Genomic DNA, 20,611 nt, shown 5'->3' on the forward strand with positions numbered 1-20,611 from the left:
TCTCTGGGGCCTTCTTTGTACACAGTTGTGCTGGAGAGTTTGGTGTGTGTTGTGGGTACATGTTTCCATGTGAACTTGTGTTTCCAGTTGTAGGGCTGAGGGTGCATGTCTCTGTGACATGAGATAGGTTGTGCAGGGAGTGCATGTGGGTTTGCGTGGGCTTAAGCGCGTGTGCACGTACGTGCGTGTGAGTGTAGCGGTTGACTGTGCATTTCTATATCAGGGAGGACGTGTGGTTTTCTCACATGTGTCTGAATCCTCAGGGCGTGTGCGTATGAGTGTGTGTTTTGGACCCTTGAGAATGCCTGCGTGTCAGATTCTGTGGATGTTTCTGGATTGCGGGGGATCACGGGCATACTTCCTTTTTGAGCAGGTCAACTGCGTATGCCTGTGCCGGAGACCTTGTATGGGTTGTCTGTGTGTACGTGTGCTTGCAAGCGCACGTGTGTGTTGGTGTAATGTGTGTGGCGTGCTCTGTGTGATTGCAGAAGCATGAACCTGTGTGTGTGTGTTTGTGTGCCTGTTTGAGTGGCTACGTGTGTGTTCCTGTATGACACAGACCATGTGTCTTACTTACATGCTTCTGTACCCTCAGGGCTATGTGTGAGTGTGTCGTGCTCAGATGTAACGTCGTGAGTAGCGTTTGCCTGCGTGCTGGAGTTTGTGGATGTGTTGGGGTGTGTGTGTTAGTGTTCTTGGGCACACCCGTGTAATGGTTTTTATGGTGGTGCCACATGCGTATGCCTGTGCCGGACACCTCGTGTGAATTGGGTCTGTTCTGGGTGTTTTTGCAAGCACCTATGTGTCTGCAGGCAAGGGATGGTGTGCATGCTTCAGATCAACATGAGCGAGTGTGTACACAGTGTGTACAGTGGGTTCGAGGAGAGTATGTGTGTATGAGTGTGTGTGTCTGTGTGTGTGCACACTTGATGGGCTACTTGTGTGTTCCAGGATGACGTAGACCATGGGTTTTGCTTACGTGCTTCTCTATCCTCAGGGGAGTGTGTGTGTGGTTGCGTGTGTTCTGTGTGTGTGTGTGAGTGTGCATGCTCAGATGTGTTGGCGTCAGTTGTGTATGCCTCTGTGCCAGGGGTTTTTGATGTGGTCATTTCCGTGTGTGAGTATGATGGTTCCGCGACACACGTGTGTATGTATTTTGGGGCCGGGACTGTATGTGTAGGCCTTTGCCGGAGACCTTCTGTGAGTCGTATGCATTGTGTGTGTGTGTCTGTGTTCGTGTTTACAAGCCCCTATGTGTCTGTATGCAAGGGCTGCTGTTACAAGCCTGAATTTCATACCGATGAGTGTGAGTTTAGTGTGTTCAGTAGGTTTCCTTGAGCGTGTGTGTGTTTGTGTGTGTGCGTGTGTGTGAATGGAGCTTGTGGGTGTGTGTTTGCATTTTCATGTGTCTGTGTGTGTGTGTGTGTGTGTGTGTGTGTGTCTGTGCGCATGTGTCATCTCCACGCCTTTGTATCAGAGATAATGTGTGGGTGCGTGTAGCATGTGCATGTGTTTGCACGAACACACGTGTCTTGTATGTCACTCTGTGTTTAGATGAAAATGTGAGTCTGGTTACGTGTGGCCTCATGCACGCCTGGGTGCCGTGAGTCTGTGTGTGGGGGGGGTATGCATGTGCCATCTCGATGACTTGGTTTCAGGGATCATGTGTGGGTGTGCAGGGTATGTGCGTGTGTTTGGACGAGCACAGACGCATCACGTGTTTCTCTGTGTTTAGAAGAACACGTGAGTGTGATTTTGTGTGGCCTCATGCACGTCTGGGTGTCGAGAGTCTGTGTGTGTGTGTGAGTGTGTGTGTCTGTGATGTGTGCCCAAGCCTTTGGACAGGGTCACGTGTGTATGAGTGTGTTGGGAGTCCCTGGTCGGGAAAGGAGAGGGCCCATGGCACTTCCCGCTCTGCTGATTATGGAGAAAGGGGCCAGTGGCGGATTGCAGCCACGTCCCTCCTGACACACAGACCTTGTGTGCATTCCATGGTTACTCAGGGTTCTCTGTCCCCTCTCGCCACAAAACGCACACGGGCCAAGGCAAGGCAGGCACGTGTCAAGCACACCACCCATCGAGGCAGCTTGCACGGATGGTGCCGGTGTGGGAAAACCCTAGGGGTCTCAGTGTGTGTTACAGAGGGGCTCAAACCTTGTACCCGCCTCTGTGTTGATTAGCCAAAGGCAGCAAAGAATAAGAAAGAATCCATGAGCAGCACGTTCCTCCAGAGGAAAGAGCCCTGCGGGGAGCTCTCCTCCCAGTAGAAAGGCCATCCTGGACTCTGTTCTTCTCCTGTTTGGGCCGGTCTTGTCCACCTCCTGTGTACCAGGCGGGGAGGACGAAAAGGAGAGGAGCTGAACCCACAGGCACGTGTTCCCTGCCTCAGCGAGGGGCACCCAGCTTGTTGCTCCCTGAGCCAACAGGGGTTTCCCAGCACCACTTCTCACCAGTCCGGGGCTCGCCCCTCCCCGTCCGCTCGCCCTGCACTCACCCCGTCTTCGACGTTCCCCACCGCCTGCACCTCAGCTGGGCTTGGGATCTGGCAACGTGTGCCCACGAATGGATCCCGGCAGAGCCTCCCAGCGGCCCCTGTGGTGCTATGCCGACATCTCATGCTGTTTGTGGAGTCCTGACCTCATTGCCTTGGGGAACTGGGTTCCCTCCTGGCGGCCCCGGCAGCTAGGTGTAGGTCGAGGAGGGTTTGGCCTTCGGGCTCGGGAACCCTGCCGGCTTCACGGTTCGGGCCTGAACGTCAGCAAGTCTGCCCGCGGTTGGTCAGATCTCAAGTTGGGGATCTCAAGTCCGATACAGCCCCTCAGGGAGAATTCTAGGGTGGTGGAGAGCAACGGGCCAAAGGAAGACTGCTGGGGCCATCGTCACGTCTTCTGGTCTCCTTGTCGCCTAAGCTGGAGAGTAGCCTCACAGCTCCCCCAGGCCAGTCCGTGGGATTCATCGTGTCGACAAGATGGAGGGGAAGTCCCAGGCATGCTGACGGTTGCAGCGGGGCTGCCCGCGGGGATCCGGACGTGGAGGACCCCAGAACGTGCTGCGCTCGCCCCACCCACTTTCCCTAGAGCCCTCTGCGGCTCGCTCCTCGGGGCTTTTAGGAAGGGCCTGCCGAGCTCTACAGGGGAGAGGAAAGGCTGGACGGTGCCGCTAAAGCGCCTCCCAGGTGTCTCCCATAAACACAGGCGCTCCGCTTCCTTGACTGGGGGATGCCCCGCCTGCCCCGGAAAGAGGTGTTTAGGATTGGACCCCTGCCGCAGGTCGCATGGCTTAAGCTGTTGGGCGCATCATAAGGACATCGGGTTTCCTCCCAGGGCCTTAGGGTGCAAACCAGGGGATGTGGCTCGTGCACATCTGCCTGGAGTTCAGGGCAGCTTCAGGGCAAACACGTACGTGGCGCAAGAGGGCTGAGCGCCTCCTGAAGAAGACCGCCCGCTCCAGGGGCTTAATGGCCAGAGCTGCTGGGAGACGGACGCTTGCTACGGGACTGGAGGACCCAGGGCAACGGTCTTCCACGCATGTGGTCTCGCAGGCAAGGGATGGGGCGCCCAGAATGCGTGTGTGCTTTCCAGTGTACGTGTGTCGAGGCGACGGGGACAAGAAACAAGGGAGGTGCCCTTGAAACCCAGCCTCCCGTGAGGTCTCCGTTCCAGGCTGCTTACCTCTTGTCCTTTGGCCCCTCTCCTGTTCCTTCCCTAGCAGGGGCAATGCCAGATGTCTGTCATTGCATGAATGTCTGTCTCCCTGGATTGCGAGTGGACGTGGAGATCATCCACATGATGGCCGAACACATGGAAACCACAGTCCAAGGCCGTGGGGGTGCATATGAAATCCGGTCCACTGCAAACCCACCGCAGACCCGGCTGGGAACGGAATAGGTCTGTCCGTGCACGCGCTTCCACATGCACGTGTGTGTACATGGAAGGCCACGCCTGTGTACCCCTTTCCCACGGTGTTACAGCCAGCTGCCCACACGGGTACCTGTGGGCACGCAAAGAAACCTTGGTCTGAACACACGGGTGTGTAAGCACTCGGCTGTACTGAACACCGCTGGCACCTTAGAAGGCAGCCGGCATGAACTCTGCGCAGCTCGAACCCCCGCGATAACATTAGTCCAGCCGCCCATGGAGTGGAGCCATGGCGCAGAGCCACGCATCCACCGCCGGTTCAGGAGACGGAGCCGAAGAAGACCTGTGCGAGGGCACAGAAGATGCCGTGGCCTCAAGAGTCGGTACGGACCTGCCGGGGACACGTGGAGGGTGAAGAACCGCCGGAGCAACCACGACAGGCACCTCCGTGTACAGGACGCGGCACGTGTGGCCCTTTGACGACTGAGATGACTGAGGTGTGGTGTAAGAAACCCGTCTGTTCCTGTAATGCTGGGGGAGACCGGCTTGCACTGGCTGCACACCAAAATTGCCCCAAGCCTACCTTGTTGGCCCAAAGCCACACGTTGGGTATCCTCTCTCCACGAGTGGGGGCCAGCCCTGGGGACGTGACGGGCCAGCCCTGGGGACGTGACGGCCCAGCCTCAAGTTCTGCTCACGGTCTGACCTGGTGGCCCGCAGGGGAAGGCTAGAGAAGATGTGTTCTCCTCTGCAGGCCAGACAAGCTGGGAACGCCTTCCCCACGGCATTTGTGGTTTCGCCCGAATGCAACGGAAGACACTCAGTCTCTGGAAGTGAAGGTACGTGCGTACGTGCTGTGTCACCTGGGAGCCAGCCCCAGCTTCTTGCCTCCGGCCTCCCAAAGGGTGCACACTGTAGTCACCTGGCCGCCAGACAGAATGCCCAACTGCCCATCCACAGGGTTCGCCCAGACATTGTCTCAGGGGAGGGGCATCCGGATTCACGTTGCCGGATGCCCTTGGCTGCACGAAAGGCACGCCTCCCTCTGTGCTCCATGCCAAACACACTGAGTGTCTGTGGGTAAGTGTGTGTGTGTGTGTGTGTGTGTGTGTGTCTGTGTGTGTTTGTGTCGGGGGCACCCAGCTTGGGACCCTTTCCCTGGTCACGTGACCAGTGGCTAGTCACAGAGGAGAAGAGGGCTTTTATTTCATGGGAAAGGAGGTGCTCGGACAGGCTTCTGCATCTTGCTTCCTGAAGCCTTCATCTTCCAGAGACCCTGTGGCCAGAGAGTGGGCAGAGAAACAGCGCCCTGAAGACAAACACCGAGTCGGGGGAAGAGGGAGAGCAGAGCATGGGGAAAGGACAGGCGGAGAGACGGATTGAGCACTCTCGGTCCCTCTTCTCTGAGCAGCCAAGGACGTGGCCTGGGGGCAAACTGTGGCCGAACCCCCGCCCCCTAGCCCCGTGCCCCGAACAGGCAGACCGCTTCCGACCTCTGTCTCCTGGAATGGCCCTATTCCGCAATGCCTGGGCTGACGTTTCCACGCACGCTAGGCCAGGGTTCCCGGTGGTGCATACGCTGTCCTCAGTCTTGGACGATCGTGTTGGGGAAGGGCAAGGGACGGTTTCGCATTGACAGGCTACAAACACCGGGTGGAGAGCGGGCTGGAGGAGGCCACGGGATGGAGGGGAGGGGGTTGTGGGCCCTGGGGCCTGGGGCGCCTTAGGTAGAGCCCGAGGCCACCCTGGAGGAGGCGCACTGGCTGCCTCCCTGGCCGGCTCCCGCAGGGGGTGAGGGGCGGGGCCTGTGGCGGCCACGCCCACGGCCTTGCCGCTGGCAGCACCTGGGGTCCGGCCATTGTCCTGGGCGTGGATCAGGCCTCCTTCGCGCCGAGGCCCCACGCGTGCCACCTCCACCTCGGCCCCGTGGCCTCCTGGCCGGAAGCCCTTGTGCGCATGCGTCCCAGACTCCGGTGGCTTCTGCGAGGAGACGGCTGACGTCCCCCCTTCGCTGGGCCGCGGAGCTCCACTGCCGGGCCGCCTGCGGGAGCCGCGTGCTCACCCCTCCTGCTCCGTTCCTCCGCAGCTGCCCCAGCTGGGGGCCACATGGGACGCGGGACTGCCCCCCAATCCTGACCGACTCCGTCGAGGGAGGGGTCCATCGGGACGCGGCTGTCCGCGGACATATAGCCCCACCCCCAGAAGAGAGGCGAAGGTGCTGCTGGGCCTAGGCGTGGGGATGGCGGCAGAGCCAGCGCAGGACGAGGAGGGCCGTTGGGAGAGAGAGGGCGCCATCCTGGTGGTGGAGCTTGTGCTAGTGGGGGATGACGTAATGTTGGTGTGGCAGCTTGCGGTGGTCCAGGTGGCGGAGGACCCCGGGGAGACTGAGGAGGAGGACGAGGACGAGGACGACGAGGCTAGGGAGGTTGGCAGTGAGGCTGAGGAAGAGGGGGAGGCTGAGGAGGGCGAGGAGACTGAGGAGGAGGAGGAGGAAGAGGAGGAGGAGGAAGAGGAGGAGGAGGAAGAGGAGGAGGAGGAGGAAGAGGAGGAGGAGGAGGAGGAAGAGGAGGAGGAGGAGGAGGAGGCTGTTGAGGATGAGGTTGCAGAGGTACCAGAGGTGCAGGAGGAGGAGGAGGAGGAGGAAGACAGGAGGGAAGAGGCCTGGGAGGAGAGCCAGAAGGAGCGAGAAGCGCAGGAGCTGCAGGAGAAGCAGGAAGGGGAAGAACGGCCAGAGGCACGGCCAGGTCCGCCCCCGTCCCCGCCCCAGGCCCTCGAGGCCCTGCAGTCAGAGCTGGAGCCCATGAACAAAGACGCCAGCAGGGCCTACTCTGGGCTCAAGCTCAGGTTCTGGCAGAGGCGACGGCGTCACCTGGACCACCGAAGCGCCCTCATCCGGGGCATCCCTGGCTTCTGGGCCAAGGCTGTATCCTTGATACCTTCACGGAGGGACCCCGATGTGGCCGGGCTAGCGCAGGAGACTCCTGTGGCAGGGGGCCTGCGTTGTGGTGGCCTGGCTCATGCCTCGGTGATCACGACAGTTTCGAATCCCTGCTTCCGGGTGGGGGTCCCTGGTGGGGCCGCAGGTTGCCCTCGATGTGCCGGGGAGGGGGCCGTGGGTGGGCAGGGAGGTCACCGAGGATTTCCAGCTTTCTGTGTTAGTGCCCAGCAGGGAATTACCTAACTAACTAATGCAGCAGGCCGTGCGGGGGCGCAGGGGCCCTTGACACAATCTGTGAGGTGGAGTGGGTCCCGGTGGTAGGAGGGGAGATGCAGGGCGCACTTGCTGTGCAGACCTGCTCTGTTGTTGTAGCTCTTTCTTCTCCAGCCCTCGGAGAGTCCTTGACCCGAAGCAGTTTGTGAACCACCCGCAGATGTCAGCCATGCTCAGTGAGCAAGATGAAGGCATACTTGGCTCCATGACGGATTTGAAGGTCTGGCCCGGGAGATGGAGGCCCGGCCTGGGGGATGGGAGAAGAGGGGGTAACAGAAGCGATTCCTCCCCAAGGCCAGGAGGGGAAGGGTCTGCTGGACAGAGATCTCAACCCTCTCCCCCACTTTGCCGCCCGGCAGGTGGAGGAACTCGAGTCTCCCCGTGATGGCCGCAAGATCCTGCTCTTCTTTCGCGAGAACTCCTACTTCCGCAACGACGTCGTTGAGAAGGAGTATGTCCTCAGGGCTGCTGGTAAGGGGCCTCTGCGTGGATGGGCGGCAGCAGGTGGAGGCGGCAGGGTTGAACCTGATGCATCATCCAGCGCCTTCGCACGGACCCTTCCTCTTGCAGGGTACGAGCCGTCTCATTCCACTCCCATCCAGTGGCACCACTGTTACGAACAGGAGGCCTGTAGCCGCAGACGCCACAAGAGCAGCCTTAACTTCTTCAGCTGGTTCTCTGACCACAGCTTTGCCGGGCCTAGCAGGATAGCTGAGGTGGGTCCCTGTGACAAACCGCGCACGTGAACCTGCCTGTGCTCCCCAGCGGACTGGGATGTGCATCTGAGCCCTGCCCCGTTTCCCCTGCCAGATCATCATGGACGACCTGTGGCCCGATCCCCTGCAGTACTACGTGAGGAAGAAGGCCCCAGCAGAGGGAACTGAGAGGAGGGCAGGTGAGACGCCCAGGGCGTGGGTGCTGAAAATGCTCCGTGCGGCTCCGTGGGAGCTGGGCTCCACAAATGCAGAAACGGAGGCTTAGAGGAACACTCAAGAGGCGGTGACCCCGTGTCCAAAGGGCATCACCGTGAGTCGGGGAGGGCGGTGTCAAACTGGTTCTGCCTGGGAAGCTTGAGGCAGGCGGGTCAGGCAACACCAGTGAGCAGAGCCGGAGAAGCAGTCGGCTCAGCAGCTGCCTTGCGGGAAGTGCCACTCCCTGGCCGTGAACTCCTGCCCTCAGGTCTCCTCGCCACCGCCTCAGCTTTGAGCCCACCTAAGCACCTCTTGCCAGCCTTGGCGCAGATGTCTGCGTTCCCTGGCGTAAAGGCTCATGCGTCACCCCGTCACTTTTGTGTGTTCATCGGTAGAGTCCTCCCAGTCATCTCCCTGGGCAATCTCCTGTGCCCACCGCAATCAGCCAGAGAACACTGGAGAGCGTGCACAGATACCGTTGCTATGTGGGTGGAGGAAATGTAGGGGGATCGCCATCAAGGGCCGGGGAGAGGGGCAGGGGAGAATGGCCTCCGTTCCCCGAAAGGGCCTTGAAACCCTCAAGCAAACCTGCGTGTGGCCCGTAGAGGATACTCACCGGCCGCCTCATGTGTGCCCGGGTGACTGTGTGCCCGTGTGTCTGTGTCTGTGTCTCCGTCTCTCCCAGGGAACTTGAGCATGTTGAGGTGAATACGCAGAAGCCTTGCCCTTGACCCGGAAAGAGTCCAGGACCTTCAGATGGAGCCGGATGATCAGCCTGGTCCCTCCCACAGGGAACACCTCCAGTCTGGTGCCTGGGAGAAACACAGGGCCGATTGAGGCCCCCTGTAAAAATACTGAAATGTGGAAAAACGACGTCAACCGTGTTTATGTGTGTTACTGTGTGTACGCTCACACACGGTCGTCTTCATGGAAAGGGGCAGGTGGGGAGCCTGAGCTCATGGGATTCCCGTCGATGCTTACTACTCTGCCCCGGCATCCTTATTCCGTGGAAGGGGTGGGGCCGTATGCTGGCCCAGAGGTCCAGGTCACACGAGCTCTGGGACTGCATCCCAGCGTGGCAGAGGTCCTTCCCCTAGGGATGGTGGAGGTGGGCAGGGAGAGGAGATGAGCGAAAGGCCAGCTAACAGGGCCCATGCCTTCCCTGGGGAAATAACAGAGGTCAAAGAAAGGGAAGGGCGAGCCAGGGCCAAACGTGTCCAGTGTCAACTTTTGGTGGATGGCGATGACCGTCTCCCAGAGATGCTCCCTGGTGGATGACCTCACACACAGAACGGGTGGGACTGTAGTTTCATTACTCCGTTGAACCCCAGTGCCAGGGCTCTCCTTTCTTCTAAACAAGGGGCCCAGGCCCTTGCTGACACAGTCATCCTCTCAGCCCCAGATACAGCGGGAGCGAGTGGGGGCCAGGCCCTGTGGAGGGACTGTTGGAGAGGGGAAAGTGGGAGGAGGGAAGGTAGGAAAGATCACCCTGTCGTTCTGGCCCAGGTAGCTGGGCGGAAGCATAAATTGCAGGGAAAGGCACGCTCGCGCGCGCGTGCGGGCCCGCACACACACACACACGCACGCGTGCGCGCACACACACACACGAACACCATCGGGTTCCAACCGCCCTAAGCCACAGAATATTTAGCCACTCACATACACTGACACATACTCAGGAGCAGAGCCAACACCCCCAGCCAACACACAGTGATTCAGTCACCCTCATGTCCTGACACGCACACACTCACTCACCCTCCCAGGCACACAACCTTCACCCACTCACATGTCCAGAGACACGCTCACATACTGACAACCCCACGCAGCCCCATGATCCCCACTTCCCGGCTTCCCTAGGACGTTGGCTTGGGGTCCCCCAGATGGTCAGCAGAGGAGAGGGCAGAGTATTGCTGAATGCGAGACCCAGGACACCCGCCCGTGTGCTGTCTGTCCCGTGCTGACCCCGAGGCTGATCTGCCTCCTTCTCCGTGGTCTGAAGGCAGGTGCCCAATGCCCTCTATCCGCTTAGACCCCAAAAGGGAAATGCCACCAAAGGGCACCCCTAGTCCTCACCAACACCCCACGGAGCACGCTCCCCTGGTTAAGGGCCAAGTGCGCGCAGGCTGCTTTGACCGTGTAGGGCACCGTCCATCTTCTGAGGTCTTGGCCTCACTCCTCCCACTTTCAAATTCTTTGTGACTTTGGGACTCAGAGGCCAGTCTCTTGCACGGAGCATAGATGTGGCCAGCTTTTCAACACCTGCCCGTTCTGCTGTCGTCCACATCTTACTCCAGTGCTGTGAAGCCCCGTTACTGACCAGCCCCGTTACTGACACAGGGCAGTCCACAATCACAGTACTTGGTGTCTGTGTACTCCCTGGCTGTTTCCACCCTCTATTCCTCCGTGACTTCCCCATTTGCTGTCTCATGTTTTCGGGAAACGTGACAGCTGCCCTGGTTGACACCACTGGATTCAGCTCTGCTCAGCCGACTTGTTGCTTCCCCACGCGTGGGTGGCCCCTTCCTCACAGGCGATGTGTCCTTTGGGTCTACATGCATCGCAAAGTATGAATTCAGCTGGGGGCAGACCAGTCCTTGCCTCCCCGCCTCCGCCCTTCCTCGCCGCGCCCTGCCTGTCTCTCCCTCCCCATCCCTGTGCACGGCTCTCCCTCCTGCCCCTGTCCCTCTCTTCCCTTCTCTCCCTCCCTCCCATTCCCCCTCTCTCCCCCAGCTCTTCTTCTCCTTCTGGGCTTCTCTCCCTCTCCTCCCAGTCTCCCTCTCCTCCCCCTCCCCCTGTCACCACCCCAGCCTTCTCCCTCTCCAAGGCTGTGCTCCTGTTCCTGCGGTAACACCAGAGGAGCCTCCTCTAGTGGTTTGGGCAAGGTTGCAAGTGCTGGGTCAGTTTGGATTGTACCAGTAATTCCAAAGTCTGAGCTGTCTCACGGACTGTCTCAGACATTTGTTTCTTCTCCCCATAGACAGCCATGCATCTTACTCCCTGCAGGGGCGTTTGTGACACTTGTTGCGACCACAGCCCCTGCACTTAACGCCTGCACTAAACGCCAAGGGAGTTCCTCCTGCGTCTTTCTGGTCAAAATCCCCCAGGACACACCGACCCACTCCTTCTAATAGAGGCCCTCCCACGATGCAACCGCAACGCTGGTGGCCTTGCCATCACCCACGAGGCCTTCCCTGACACCTCAGGCGGCAAGCATCCTATCCCGCCACAGCACCCGCCCCCGCCCCCCGGAGCAGACCTCTGTGAGGTGTGGTCTTGTCTCAAAGGACCGACGTGGGGAGTACCAGAGAAAGGGCACTTGGGCTGTGCATGCTCACTTGGCCATCCCCTCCCCGCACGGTACTCCACTCAGCCACCGACACAGTCTAAGGGAGAACTTGGAGCGGAGCTGGAAGAAAGACACAAGAGCCCTTGCATGCAAGTCAGGTGGAGAAGGAGAACGCAACGAGGAAAAGAGACACAGAAACAAAGCGAAAGGGGCCGCTCAGAGGAAAGCACCTTGGGAGCAAGTTTTACCACTGGCTTGGGCAGAGGAATTTGCAGAGTTTCTCTTTGGACTGAAAGCCTGGCCCAGTCGCATGCTGCCCAGTCGCAATCACGGACCTCACCGGGGCCGGCTTAGCAGCTCTGTAGGCACCCCGGTGGCCAGGGACCTCGGCTCTTTGCAGAGTAACTTCAGGGAAAGTACTTGGCGTGCAGTTCCCTTCTCTTCCGGAAAGCTGGGGCGGGGGATGGGGGGTGGGGGGCTGGGGAGGCGGATGGCCCCTGCACGCAGCACCTTGGCGGCGGGCTCCTGGCGCCGTGCACCACCGGGCAGGCCCAGGGCGAAAGCCACGTGGCAGTGACGGGGCGCAGGTGGGGCAGCAGCTGATGCCCCCCGGGCTCTCCCCCAGGTCCCCTAAGAAGGAGCGCGGGAGGCTTTCGCGCGGCGGGCACACTCGGCATTCAGCCGCCGGATTTCAATTCCTGGCGCCAGCCGAGGGGCCCCAGACGGACGGACGAGAAAGGGACGAGTGGGGCTGGGATACCACGGCACTTGCGGGAAAGGCCTGACAGGGGTCTCTGAAGAGAACGTTTGGGGTTGAGAGGCGCGGAGGCCACCGCGGTGGAGGGGCTCGGGCGGGCTCCCGGGCGGGCTCTGGTGCGGCCAAGACACAGGGCGGGTGGTGGCCACGCCCACTGCCCTGGCACGGGTTAGACCCGGGAGCACGCCGCGTCCTGCGCGGGGCTCGGGGGCTCCATCCGGCCCAGGCCGCATGCGTGCCTCCCCCCGCCCCACACCCCTGCGCCGCCCGTGTCTGCCCCGTCACCGCCCGCCCCGGGGGCCTGTGCGCATGCGTGCCCCAGGCCCGCGCACTCTGCTAGGCGCTGCCGCCCAGCGGCGTTCCTGGGCGCTGCAGCTGAAGCTGCCGGTGCCGCCTCCGTCGCCTTCAGTCCCCAGCGGCCGGCGCTCAGGGCCAGGGCCACATGGAGAGTGAGTCGAGGTCCGGGGAAGGCGGGGCTGCCCCAGAATCCTGGAGCACCTTGGTCGCAGACGAGGGCGGTGAGGAGGCGGGGGCCCTCAGGGAGACCGGCTCCTGCGGGCACGCGGGGGCGCTTCTGGCCCTCGAGGCTGCGGGGGTGGTGGCAGAGGCTGTGCGGGAAGCTGAGGCCCAGGGGGGCACAGAGGAGGCCGGCGCGGGGCCGGAGTTGGTGCTGGTGGTGGAGGATATCGCGGCGGTGGTGGAGGTGGTGGCGGTGGAAGTCGAGGAGGTGCTGGCGGCGGAAGACGAGGAGGTGCTGGCGGTGGAAGTCGTGGAGGTGCTGGCGGTGGAAGTCGAGGAGGTGCTGGCGGCGGAAGACGAGGAGGTACTGGCGGCGGAAGACGAGGAGGCGGCGCAAGCACAGCAGGTCGAGAGGCCGAAGGAGCTGTGGCAGGCAGAGCCGGTGCCCCGGCCCGACCCAGCCGGGGCCGCACTTGCCGCGCTGGAGGTGGTTCAGGAAGCGCTCCGCTCTGTGGACGCCCAAGCCTCCAGGGCCTACTTGCGGCTGAAGCGCAGGATGAATCGGAAGCGCAGTGGTCACCTGGCTCGAAGAAGGGCCATCATCCAGGGCATCCCTGGCTTCTGGGCACACGCCGTATCCTTCAGCCTGCTGGCTGGGTTTGGGCACCTGTGGAGGAGAGTGGGAGCAGGGCAGCAGGGTGCAGAGCCTCAGCCAGGGGCAGGAGAGCTGCGGGGATGGGCCTCGCTCCCCCAGCCGTGGGCCCCAGGCCTCCAGCGCTGGGCACCTCGCGGCAGTAGGCCGCCCAGGCAGCAGTGGGCCCAAGGCGGGAGCAGTGGCCCCAGCCTTCTCCTGCACAGCAGAGGGGCAGGGGCCAGCAGAGGGTGGTCCCGGAGGAGGTGGGTGCGGGGAGGGAGTGGGCGTTGGGGGGAAAGGCAGGGGCTGGGACCTGTGCATTGCTGCCTGAGCAGAAGGTCCGGGCCAGTGCTTTGGGGCTGCAGCACCCCAACAGGCCTCTGCGGTCGCGGAACCCGGGTCAACACTCTGGACTCCTAGTGAAGCCCGGTCCCACTTGGCTCAGAGCAGATGCTGCAAGGAAAGGATTTGGGGGGTGCGTGGGGCAGATGGAGAGGCTGCGCGCCTCCTTCCCGGTCCTTCCCAACCTGTCTTTTTGGCGAGGTCACGGCAGACCTAGAGTTCTGTGCGCTTGCACTCATTGAGGGTCAGTCAGCGGGCTGGCCGACTTCAGCGGCCCCCGGGGCCCTGGACACGGTGCAGGGGTGCTACAAACTCTGTCTCCGCAGGTCCTACTGAGGCGGGCCGAGGCCCCTGGCCCAGGTGCTCACAGACACGTTTCCTGCCTCCCTGCCTCTCCGTCTCCACGTCCCCCACCCTGGCTCGCTCTCTCCCCGCCTGCCGTCCCTCTGCAAGTCTCTTCCTCGGGGTTTGGGTGTCTCTGTCTCTCTCTCTCTCCTCCTTCGCGCCCCGTCCTCCCACACTACCCCTTTCCTCCCTCTCTTGCTGACCCTGCCAGGCTCTTGCTTGGCACCCTGGCTGTGCAGCCATGCTGCAAGTGAGCGGAGCAGCCCCCTTGTGGGCACAGAAGGTCCCTCAAGAGCCCAGGGCTTCAGGGGAGCACACAAGCAAACACGGCCGTGAGCGGGGGACCGAGCCCATCCAGACATCCAGCGTGGTGACTGACCGCCTCCTGGCCCAGCCGGCCCCGGGCACAGGCCAGACGGACTTGGGAAGGCAAAGCAGGCAGGCTCTTGGCCTCGCCCTGTTGATCCTCCAGCCCAGCGCCACCCCAGGGCAGAGCATGGGTGACGAAAGGGCAAGCGCTGAGGAGGCTGGGAGTGTGGCGGTGCCTTCTGTTTGTGCACAGGCCCCATTCGGTCCCTGGCTCTCGGTCGGGAAGGGCCGGGGGTTCCCGGGTGGTTCCCGGTTCTCTTTCCGGAGCACTTGCCGTCGAGGCTCCTTGACCCAAGGCAGATCCTGAATCACCCGCAGATATCAGCCGTGACAGGTGACCAGGACGCAGACCTGCTCAGCTACATGACCAATTTAGAGGTTAGCCCTGGAGACGGAGGCCGGCGGTGGTGCCTTGGGAGTGGGGTTGCAGCTGGAGGGGCTGCGGCAGGGTTGCTCAGAGCCGCGCTCAGTCCCCTTCCCCCTCCCCGTCCTCTCGCTTTGCTGGGCCAGGTGGAGGAGCTGGTTCATCCCAAGTACCGCTGCAGGCTGATGTTTTCCTTTGGGAGCAACCCCTACTTCCAGAACGACGTGATCGTTAAGGAGTATCACCTTAGCATCGCCGGTAAGAGTGGGCCTGAGCTTCAGGGGAGCTGGCGGAGGGCCGCCGGGCACGTGGGCCCCGGGAACGGGAAGGGAGGTGTATGGGGTCCTGGGGGCGGGGGAGGGATTTGGCACCGGAGGGGGAGAGGTTGTAGGTTGGGAGCGAGAGCGGGCGTGGGGCCCTGGCCATGGACGGCCTCCCTTAAGTTTCCTCGTCCTGCAGGATATAGGGCGACTCGTTGCACCCCAGTCCAGTGGTTCTGGGATGAGGAACGTGGAGGTGCCAGCCGCAGGCGAGACAGCAGCAGCCTGAACTTCTTCAACTGGTTGTGTGACCCCAGCTGCCCGGGGCCCAACAGGATGGCCGAGGTGAGGCCCCTGTGGCCTTCGTCCGCCACGGTGATGCTGGGGCCCCGGCTGCTGGGGACCGGGGCCGGGGGCCCCACGCTCACCTGGCCTTTTTTCCCCTCCCAGATCATCATCGAAGAGCTGTGGCCCAATCCCTTGCAGTACTACCCTAGGCCGGAAGGCGGCCCATGGGAGTGAGCTGAGAGGAAGACCTGTCGGTAAGGAGCCCCGAGGGCTGGGTCCTGAACTGTGTGGGGAGGGTGCCCGGGGACAGTCAGTTTCAGGGCGGGGAAACTGAGGCTCAGAGGAGCCTGGGCCCACGCAGCAGCTGGCAGGGTGGGAAGTGAGCCTGGGGCCACTCAGAGCACACCCACAGGGCGGAGGAGGTGTCTAGTCCGGCAGGTGCCTGCCCCCCATGCTGTGTGCCGGCAAATCCCTGCTCAATCGGGCGAAGCAAGGCTTCGCCACCGCCTTTTCCTGAACTGTCTCCCGTGGCTGTCGGCCCCTCTCTCGGTCCTCCTGCCAACGCCTTCAGTTGGGGATGGCCGGCCTATCTTGGGGAGTCGGGCTCCTTGTCCCGTCCCCGTCGTGGGCCACGACTCCCGGGCTGCCCTCCACGTTCCTGAGCACCGCCTGGCCTCCCGCAGCCATACGGACATCCTGGGAAATGGCCCTAGGCCGTCCACAGGAGGGTCGTGGCGCCCTCGCTGGGGAGGAACAGGGATCCCACGGGGACGAGGCGGGCTCGCAACATCACGTTGGCGATCCCGGCAGCATGTGTTTTCACAAATAGCTAAGATTTTTGTGTGTGTTTTCCTGTTTGTCTCTGTGTGTGTGTGATGCGTGTGTGTATGTGTCGGGGCATGGCCGCTGTGTGGAAGTGGACATCAGAGAGCACCCGAGTTTGACCACCGAGACGAATTTGATGAGGCCTCCACCGTTGAGAGACATGGATGGGCTCGTCTCCGTGGTGCTCTGCCTGCACGGGACAGAAACAGGGACAAGGATCAGCAGGGGCGGCGCTAGAGAGTATCCTGCCCAATGCTGCAGGGACAGGGGGAAGGGCCATAAACAAGTTACAGAGCCCTTTGGGTCCATGTGTCGGCTTCTGTCGGGGGCACGGGAAATGGCAAGGAGGAAATCAGCCTGCTGGGATCCTCCAGCCCCCATCCTGTTGGATTCCATGGGTGGGCGTGATGGAGAGCTTGGGGGCCGGGCGCAGCAGGGCTGGGCCTGGGGAGAGAACCCCACCCTTCCTAGGCAGGATCTGGCCAAGGAGGGGAAAAAGGTGCAGCTCTCCCGGTGAAGTCTTGTTCTTTAGAGCAGGGGGCCCAGGAGGGTCCAAGGTGCTCCCGAGCGGGGCCCTGGTGCCCCCTTGGCTCCTCGCACCACCATATTCACATCGCTTGGAGAGCTTTTCCAAGTTCCCCTGCTCCTGGAAGTGTGCCCTGCGTTGCTGAGATGCGAGGCCATGCATGCTTCTGGTCAGGTCCAGCACAAACCCAAGGGTCCCGGCAGGACCAAGGGGGAGGCAGTCCCTCACCGTCCCTGTGGACACCAGACCCTCCTGCAGGTAACACCACCCACCGCAGGGGACAGTTCCACGGATATGTGAGGGTACGCCAGTGTGGTCCACAGGCTGTGTGACATCGTGAGTCTGCTGTGTGTGAGGGAGCAGCTGTGGGCGGGTCCGCATCCGTGTGTGTGTGTGTGTGTGTGTGTGTGCGCGCATTTTCAAGCACCTCTGACCACCTGAGCATTCCTCTGAGCTGAGGACCATGTGTGTAGGATTCTGCACGTGTGTGTGTGGACTTGCATGTCCTCTTTTGCTCCCCTGTGTGCAGGCCGTCATGGGTGCGTGGGCGCTTAGCTTGTGTGTCTCGTATGTGTGTGCGCGTGGGTGACCAGGGTGTATGCCTGCATCCCGGAGACAGGGTGTGTTTATGTTTTGCGTCTGTGTGTGTGCACACCCATGGGTGAGTGTGTTGCGAGGCCTCGAGTGACTGCATGCACACCGGCGCCGTGTGGGCGTGTTCACGTGTGCTGCAGGTGCATGCCGGCGTGTGCACACGTGTGTCTCTGAGTGTGGCCACGTGTGCTTGCCTCATGTGTGGGTGGAGGCTTCAGGTGCACGCACGCGAGAGTGTGTGGCGAGTGTGAACGTGTGTGTGCTGGACGCCGAGTGTGTAGGTGTCTGTTTCTTGGTTGTGTGTTCCCGTGAGCAGGACTGTGGTTTTGCGTGGCCGAGTGTCATGCCTGCGAGCTGGTTCCGTGCATTTTTTTGCGTAGGTGTGTGCTTCTACGCACAGAGGCATGTGTGTATGCGTGCACGCAGAATTCTGTATGCCTGGGTGAGGTGAGTGGTGTGTATTCGGTGCGTATGCATTTCCAGGCACCGCTGGGTGTGTGACCCTGCAGGGCTACGCATACAAGGCTGTGTGCCGTAGTCCTTGCCTGGGAGTGTTTTGTGTGCATACCCTTGTGTGCCCACAGATTCCTGTGGTGTGTTTGGGGACTTGCAGGCCCAGGGGTTATTGTGGTTTTGGGTGTGTACCTGTGCGTGTAGGTGTCGCCACCCTTGCAAGCCTCGGTGCTGGAGACTCTGTGTGTGTGTGTTTTTCTGTGCGTGTGTGTGCGCGCGCGTGTAGGCATGTCTCTGTGTGAGGGGATAAGTGGGAATGCCTCTGTGCCATCGAGCAGGTGTATTCACTGTGTGTCTCCTCTTCTGTAATCAGTGTGTGTGTTTGTGTGTATGGGGACAATTGGAAATGCCCTTATGCCGTAGACCATGTGTTTTCATTGTGTGTCTCCTCTTCACTAAGCAACGTCTGCGTGTGTGTGTGTGTGTGTGTGTGTGTGTGTATGTGTGTTTCTCTGGGGCCTTCTTTGTACACAGTTGTGCTGGAGAGTTTGGTGTGTGTTGTGGGTACATGTTTCCATGTGAACTTGTGTTTCCAGTTGTAGGGCTGAGGGTGCATGTCTCTGTGACATGAGATAGGTTGTGCAGGGAGTGCATGTGGGTTTGCGTGGGCTTAAGCGCGTGTGCACGTACGTGCGTGTGAGTGTAGCGGTTGACTGTGCATTTCTATATCAGGGAGGATGTGTTGTTTTCTCACATGTGTCTGAATCCTCAGGGCGTGCGCATATGAGTGTGTGTTTTGGACCCTTGAGAATGCCTGCGTGTCAGATTCTGTGGATGTTTCTGGATTGCGGGGGATCACGGGCATACTTCCTTTTTGAGCAGGTCAACTGCGTACGCCTGTGCCGGAGACCTTGTATGGGTTGTCTGTGTGTACGTGTGCTTGCAAGCGCACGTGTGTGTTGGTGTACTGTGTGTGGTGTGCTCTGTGTGATTGCAGAAGCATGAACCTGTGTGTGTGTGTTTGTGTGCCTGTTTGAGTGGCTACGTGTGTGTTCCTGTATGACACAGACCATGTGTTTTACTTACATGCTTCTGTACCCTCAGGGCTATGTGTGAGTGTGTCGTGCTCAGATGTAACGTCGTGAGTAGCGTATGCCTGCGTGCTGGAGTTTGTGGATGTGTTGGGGTGTGTGTGTTAGTGTTCTTGGGCACACCCGTGTAATGGTTTTTATGGTGGTGCCACATGCGTATGCCTGTGCCGGACACCTCGTGTGAATTGGGTCTGTTCTGGGTGTTTTTGCAAGCACCTATGTGTCTGCAGGCAAGGGATGGTGTGCATGCTTCAGATCAACATGAGCGAGTGTGTACACAGTGTGTACAGTGGGTTCGAGGAGAGTATGTGTGTATGTGTGTGTGTGTGTGTGTGTGTGTGCACACTTGATGGGCTACTTGTGTGTTCCAGGATGACGTAGACCATGGGTTTTGCTTACGTGCTTCTCTATCCTCAGGGGAGTGTGTGTGTGGTTGCGTGTGTTCTGTGTGTGTGTGTGAGTGTGCATGCTCCGATGTGTTGGCGTCAGTTGTGTATGCCTCTGTGCCAGGGGTTTTTGATGTGGTCATTTCCGTGTGTGAGTATGATGGTTCCGCGACACACGTGTGTATGTATTTTGGGGCCGGGACTGTATGTGTAGGCCTTTGCCGAGACCTTCTGTGAGTCGTATGCATTGTGTGTGTGTGTCTGTGTTCGTGTTTACAAGCCCCTATGTGTCTGTATGCAAGGGCTGCTGTTACAAGCCTGAATTTCATACCGAGGAGTGTGAGTTTAGTGTGTTCAGTAGGTTTCCTTGAGCGTGTGTGTGTTTGTGTGTGTGCGTGTGTGTGAATGGAGCTTGTGGGTGTGTGTTTGCATTTTCATGTGTCTGTGTGTGTGTGTGTGTGTGTGTGTCTGTGCGCATGTGTCATCTCCACGCCTTTGTATCAGAGATAATGTGTGGGTGCGTGTAGCATGTGCATGTGTTTGCACGAACACACGTGTCTTGTATGTCACTCTGTGTTTAGATGAAAATGTGAGTCTGGTTACGTGTGGCCTCATGCACGCCTGGGTGCCGTGAGTCTGTGTGTGTGGGGGGGTATGCATGTGCCTCTCGATGACTTGGTTTCAGGGATCATGTGTGGGTGTGCAGGGTATGTGCGTGTGTTTGGACGAGCACAGACGCATCACGTGTTTCTCTGTGTTTCGAAGAACACGTGAGTGTGATTTTGTGTGGCCTCATGCACGTCTGGGTGTCGAGAGTCTGTGTGTGTGTGTGAGTGTGTGTGTCTGTGATGTGTGCCCAAGCCTTTGGACAGGGTCACGTGTGTATGAGTGTGTTGGGAGTCCCTGGTCGGGAAAGGAGAGGGCCCATGGCACTTCCCGCTCTGCTGATTATGGAGAAAGGGGCCAGTGGCGGAGTGCAGCCACGTCCCTCCTGACACACAGACCTTGTGTGCATTCCATGGTTACTCAGGGTTCTCTGTCCCCTCTCGCCGCAAAACGCACACGGGCCAAGGCAAGGCAGGCACGTGTCAAGCACACCACCCATCGAGGCAGCTTGCACGGATGGTGCCGGTGTGGGAAAACCCTAGGGGTCTCAGTGTGTGTTACAGAGGGGCTCAAACCTTGTACCCGCCTCTGTGTTGATTAGCCAAAGGCAGCAAAGAATAAGAAAGAATCCGTGAGCAGCACGTTCCTCCAGAGGAAAGAGCCCTGCGGGGAGCTCTCCTCCCAGTAGAAAGGCCATCCTGGACTCTGTTCTTCTCCTGTTTGGGCCGGTCTTGTCCACCTCCTGTGTACCAGGCGGGGAGGACGAAAAGGAGAGGAGCTGAACCCACAGGCACGTGTTCCCTGCCTCAGCGAGGGGCACCCAGCTTGTTGCTCCCTGAGCCAACAGGGGTTTCCCAGCACCACTTCTCACCAGTCCGGGGCTCGCCCCTCCCCGTCCGCTCGCCCTGCACTCACCCCGTCTTCGACGTTCCCCACCGCCTGCACCTCAGCTGGGCTTGGGATCTGGCAACGTGTGCCCACGAATGGATCCCGGCAGAGCCTCCCAGCGGCCCCTGTGGTGCTATGCCGACATCTCATGCTGTTTGT

At 60.4% G+C, this 20,611-nt stretch overlaps 1 protein-coding gene across 1 annotated transcript; it reads left to right on the forward strand.

The window, feature by feature from the left end:
- The first annotated feature begins 6,917 nt into the window (after window positions 1-6,917).
- Window positions 6,918-8,844, forward strand: LOC308337779 (testis-specific Y-encoded protein 10-like). The gene is made up of 5 exons (XM_080795981.1): window positions 6,918-7,288; window positions 7,428-7,539; window positions 7,639-7,784; window positions 7,879-7,963; window positions 8,665-8,844. Exons 1-5 carry the CDS (start codon window positions 7,229-7,231, stop codon window positions 8,685-8,687), a joined length of 426 nt encoding a protein of 141 aa, XP_080652107.1. The 5' UTR covers window positions 6,918-7,228; the 3' UTR covers window positions 8,688-8,844.
- The last annotated feature ends 11,767 nt before the right edge of the window (window positions 8,845-20,611 follow it).

The sequence above is a fragment of the Martes martes genome (assembly GCF_963455335.1).
Source record: "Martes martes genome assembly, chromosome: Y".
NCBI classification, from domain to species: domain Eukaryota; kingdom Metazoa; phylum Chordata; class Mammalia; order Carnivora; family Mustelidae; genus Martes; species Martes martes.